Here is a 5,091-nt window from a genome sequence, read left to right as displayed (position 1 = left end):
TAATTTCTTCAGGCAAAGTTAGGGCCACATGGCCCTTTCTTACACTTAACCTGACATTAAAAATATAACAAAAATAATGTGACATAGGGATAACTTAATCTAATTAAACATAAAATATTTAACAATTAAAGTACCTACATATCTAAAAAAAACATAAAAATTTAACAAATAGAAAAACACATTCACACACTCTCGCATACACGCATCAGCAAACGCGCAAGGTAACAGTAGCCCTAGGACACGCCAGCCGAGACCATCTTCTCAAAACAGAGCTTTTTTCAGTGCCGCCACAAACTGGGAACGTTTTTCAAGGGTCATAATGTGTAGGGGTAGGCCGTTCCACAGACGACAAGCGGTAACCACAAAAGCCCTGCCATAATCTGTGGTCACATGATGAGGTATACGCAATGTGATCGAAGAATAACGAGACATTCGTGAACTACCCTGAGACACAATTTTTAAAAACGGATTTGAAATATTTTGGGGAGCCTGTTTTCAAAATTGAAGAAACCAATGACAAAATTTTAATGAATCTTTGATCATTTAATTTCAGGACTTGGCCTATTTACAAAAAAATATTTCAAAGGTGAGTAATAAAATCACTAAACTTCGTTGTTCCATTGCCACACCAGCTAACGCCATCAAAATTTTCTGTTCACGGCGAAAAACCTGATCAGTATACTTTGTTTCGAAATAAAATAACTCTCATGAGACACCACGGAAAACACACTGGCACAATAATTAACACCAGACGAAAGATCAAGTGTAGTGTGGGTGACGGGGTAGAGGAGGAGGGTGTCGATGGGCGGTTGAACGCGGAACGGATACCGACTACCGGCTACCGGCATGTAGTTTATCCGTTACCATTCATTCATCGATAATGAAACTATACGTACAAACAAACAAGCTTAGTTTAATAGGCATGAAATTTGACTAACTATTTTATTGCTCACGTTAAAACGATTAATTTCAGGTAGGTGTAAAAGGTGAAGTGGTGGTTGTAGGGGGAGGGGCGGATAGGCTAAGCACATATTGTGTGTGGGCTAAGGCTGTTGACCTTCCGTGACTTGTGTCTGAACTCTGTTTCGCGCGCTAAAACCATACTACTTTCACTGGCATTGCAGTTTATTTACGATTTATTGATATTAAAAGTATACTTTCGAAAAAGAAGCTTAATACAATATAAGTAAAATTAAAACGGTTCACTATATTTCATTGCATACGTTAAAACATTATTTTTTAAATGTCATTAAAATTTTTGACCCTATTATAGGTTGAAGGGGGGGATATATCCCCTTAATCCCCCCCGTATCTATGCCACTGTCCCGCCTAATTGTTTACTCCTGGGCTCCACCCCTTCCTTGAGCGATCGCCGAATTATGGTGTCTCCCTGAACTCTGACTTAATTATGTACTAAGGGTTCTAAGTGTAAATTGCACATTTTAAAATTATTTTCATTTCATAAGCGGCTCTATGTTTACAGTTGCAGATATCAATTATTTTTTGCTTTCTGTTTAAAATATGACCTAAGAGTCGGCAGGAGGCAGGACTTTCGGCCATCTTGGATTTTTCGCAAAACGGCAATGTTATTAATTGTTGATGCAAATTACGACATTGTTTATTAAGATAAAAAGTTGCAAAATATATAATTTTAAATCTATTGAAACCACGAATGTGAATTGCTTTTCGGTTTATTAAAACTTTTGTTGTGGAGGTTGAAAAAAATCATAGTACAAATAAATCAAAATATTTATGTAGTTTGACAAAATAGTAACAATTAAAATTAAAAAGTAGATAGTAAACGACATTTTATCAACATTTTATCTTAACATTTTATCCTAATTTATAATGCCGTAATATGCTTCAACAATTAAAATTGCCGTTAAGGGAAAATCGAAGATGGCCGGTGGTCCTACTGACTCTTAAAATTTTACCCTAAGGCTCTGCTGTTTTTATAATTGCAAAGACAAAATGATGTATATCTTAGGTAATAGTACCACTAAATATCTGATGAAATTATCTTTATGTTCGGAACAGATAAATAATAATTAAAAATAAGAAAACATCATTAATATGGTAGGTTTTTTTATCAAGAGAGGATTGCAATATTGTTTACAATACAGGGTAGTTTAACACGCATGGTTAGTTAAGTAGCACTCGTCGGGCCTTGACACTGGCAAATTCTTTCACCAATTCTTGAAGATCTAGGGACTCAACTATTTTATGTTCAATGGAAATAATTGCTAGACCACTCAGACGTTCCTGGGACATTGTTGATCGTAGGTATGTTTTTATTAACTTGAGTTTGGAAAAGCTTCTTTCTCCATTTGCAACTGGTAGAGTCAATAAAATTCTTAGAGCAACACTAACATTAGGTGCGATACCATGACCAAATTCATTAAGCATTTTCAACGTTTCCTTGGGTGAACTGTTGGGCTTTATGATAGTTGAAAGAACTTTCAGTTCGTCTTTTAATTCGGCGTTACTGATGTCTTTAGAGCCATTAAAAGTGAGGGCATCACACAATTTTAAACATTTGTCTGCTAAATCATTAGGAGGCATGTCTTTAACTTTTGTTATATCATATAATAACTCAAAAATGCCACCGTGACTCTTCATTTGGTGAAATCCATCACTCAGTGCAACAACTGTTGTGTCAACGATTTTAAAATGGAAGTAAACTTTATAGCGTGTCTCCGGATCAAGGTCCATACTTTCATCTTCAGCTTCATAGTCAAAGTGCCTTCTCACTTTCCTCTTTCTTGCTCGGGTGGTGCCTCCAATTTTCGGCGAATCCATGACTTACTTAGAAGATAGTTCTTCAGCGTCAGTTAAGTGGCCCTGGAATTTGTAATCACTTCTCAGAGACTTAAAATACGTTTCCGTTTTTTCGAGTCAGCTGATAGCTTGGGACACTGCCATTTCAATACTCTGTAGTGATTTGCTGACCACGTTGATGTGAAGTAAAACATCATACCATATCAGTACAGAGCAAAGAAAGGTGAAATCACGGTTTTGATTTGCTATACAGCTTGCATCATGAGCAACATTTTTTCGGTGTTATCATTTTCACCAATTTCTACAAGTGCATCGTAGATTTCTTCTATTTGATATCTTAAAGGGGTGATTGCATCCATCCTGCTTTCCCATCTCGTTGTGGACAAAGGTTTTAAACTGAGGCAGGAAATGTGATTCTTTAGGATAGCCCAACGAAGAGTGGATGCTGAAAAGAAGCTGTAAATCTTTGCTACGAGAGAAAAGAAAGACTCTGCATATTGAGAAGCATTGGCTGCGCCATTATCATATCCTTGCCCTCTCATGTTTTCCAATGATATACCCAACTCTTCAAGTTTTTGTAAAATAACTTCTATAAAATGTTTCCTATGCATATAATATAATTTAAAATGTAGTTTACCATGTCATACCCTATAAAACTTAGAATTGGTGTTATTCTTTATAATTTGAAGTTATAATTTCAGTGGGCTTACTTGCTTTATATTTTGTAAACTTAGCTCTTGATTATATTTTGTATATTATATTCGTCCGGTCTGATCTCATGAATTTTCACAAAAATGCCTCAGATGAATAATTTTTAAATATGTTACTGACGGCTTACAAAAAATGTGTATTAGTGAAACAATTCCCAAAACGTTTAAAGAATCGATTATTTTTCCTTTACAAAAAAGGTGACGTTAATTTAGTTGATGACTTTAATTTCGAGGATTGTCTTTTATTAATAACATAGTGAAAATTTTCCCTGTTAGAGCTAGGATGTATGCCAGAGCCACACCAACAATAAAAAATAAAAAAACCCGAACGAGGATGATCTGTATAACACGAATGACATTTTCCTCATCCAGGGTTGAACGTGTTCTTACTCCTATTGTTAGAAAAAATTATAATGGACAAATTTAAATGTTTCGAAAACAATAAAAAAACTATAATAAAACTATTAGTCAACTTGAATAGTTCAATTTATTGGTAAAAACTGTTTTGACCTTATTATGTTGATTAAGGCCTGGGGTAGGCACAGCTAAAATATAAATTATGAACTTGGTAAAGTATTGGTGGTTTACAGTTTTACATTCAACAGCAGTAAAATGCCACTCACAAGACAGGTTTTTTTTAGTTTTTTGTCTTAATTTTTATACAAATGAAATATCTGATTACAGTTTCTTATCTACATTGACAATCACTATTCAAACTTAACTTATTTTAATTTTTGTCCAATTTAAATGTTTGCTCAATAGATAATTTGGTTCAGATTATCATAAAGACGTTGAATGCTTAATCCATAGAAATTCGTGTGCCAAATCAAATTTTGCATCATGATTTATATCGTATCCGATTAATTTGTACTTCTCTGTGGAGGGCTCAAAAGACTTGTTTGTAGTTTTGTTATTCTGTTTTCAATTTCATCAATTTTCTTTTGAAATCTTGAGTGGTGTTTTTCGTTTTCATCGGATGGTCGACTTTTGTTTTGATCATAATCCCTGGGAATGGATTAGAAGGTTTCGTAAATTTTAATAACATTTCCTGTAAATAGTTTTTGGTGTTTTGCCTTCTTAATTTTTGCTGTGCAAAGGACAGAATTCTCATCTTATCAAATTTTAGAATCTTTCGCCTTTTTTTGGTTTCTTAACATATAATAAAACAGTGTACCTGCACCGTTTTTGTTGGTCGAGGGATTATAAAAATATTATCTTTCTATTTTCTTTTGCTGAACTGCCCTGTTTGTGTTTTTTTTTTATTGTATTTTCTTCTACCTTTGCCTTTTCGTTTGTAGCTTTACAATCATCTTCATCTTCAGAAAAGCATACTCCTTTCTTATAAACTTAGATTTCTCTTCATTTTTTTTTTTGTTTTCCCTCTTCTTCTACAGTTACCGTTTCTTTGACCGAAATAATAAGTAAATTTTGCATCAATGTGTCTGTTTTTGTGTAGCTTACTTCCAAATATAATTATAGTTCAGTTTTGACCTTTTTTGGTATTGGGTCTTCATGTTGTTCTAGTTGTCTCCTCATTGGTGCCTATTCTGGTTTCGGTAATGTTCGTTTCCTCAGGCATAGGTCATCCATATTCTCCAAACAG

The 5,091-nt window shown here is 34.3% G+C and overlaps 1 protein-coding gene across 1 annotated transcript; it reads right to left on the bottom strand.

The window, feature by feature from the left end:
• Positions 1 to 2,142: 2,142 nt before the first annotated feature.
• Positions 2,143 to 2,799, bottom strand: LOC128984633 (uncharacterized). Its single transcript, XM_054403967.1, has one exon. The coding sequence runs from the start codon at positions 2,797 to 2,799 to the stop codon at positions 2,143 to 2,145; it is 657 nt and encodes a 218-aa protein (XP_054259942.1).
• Between the last annotated feature and the right edge of the window lie 2,292 nt (positions 2,800 to 5,091).

Source organism: Macrosteles quadrilineatus, unplaced genomic scaffold (genome assembly GCF_028750875.1).
Source record: "Macrosteles quadrilineatus isolate MER2022 unplaced genomic scaffold, UCM_ALF_1.0 Scaffold_2__2_contigs__length_208266976, whole genome shotgun sequence".
NCBI lineage: Eukaryota > Metazoa > Arthropoda > Insecta > Hemiptera > Cicadellidae > Macrosteles > Macrosteles quadrilineatus.
Note: the sequence above shows the minus strand (reverse complement) of the source record. Positions and strands in the feature narration are given on the sequence as shown.

Excerpts from the sequence above, each read along its gene's own strand:
- LOC128984633 (XM_054403967.1), bottom strand. The coding sequence starts at position 2,799 with ATGGATTCGCCGAAAATTGGAGGCACCACCCGAGCAAGAAAGAGGAAA.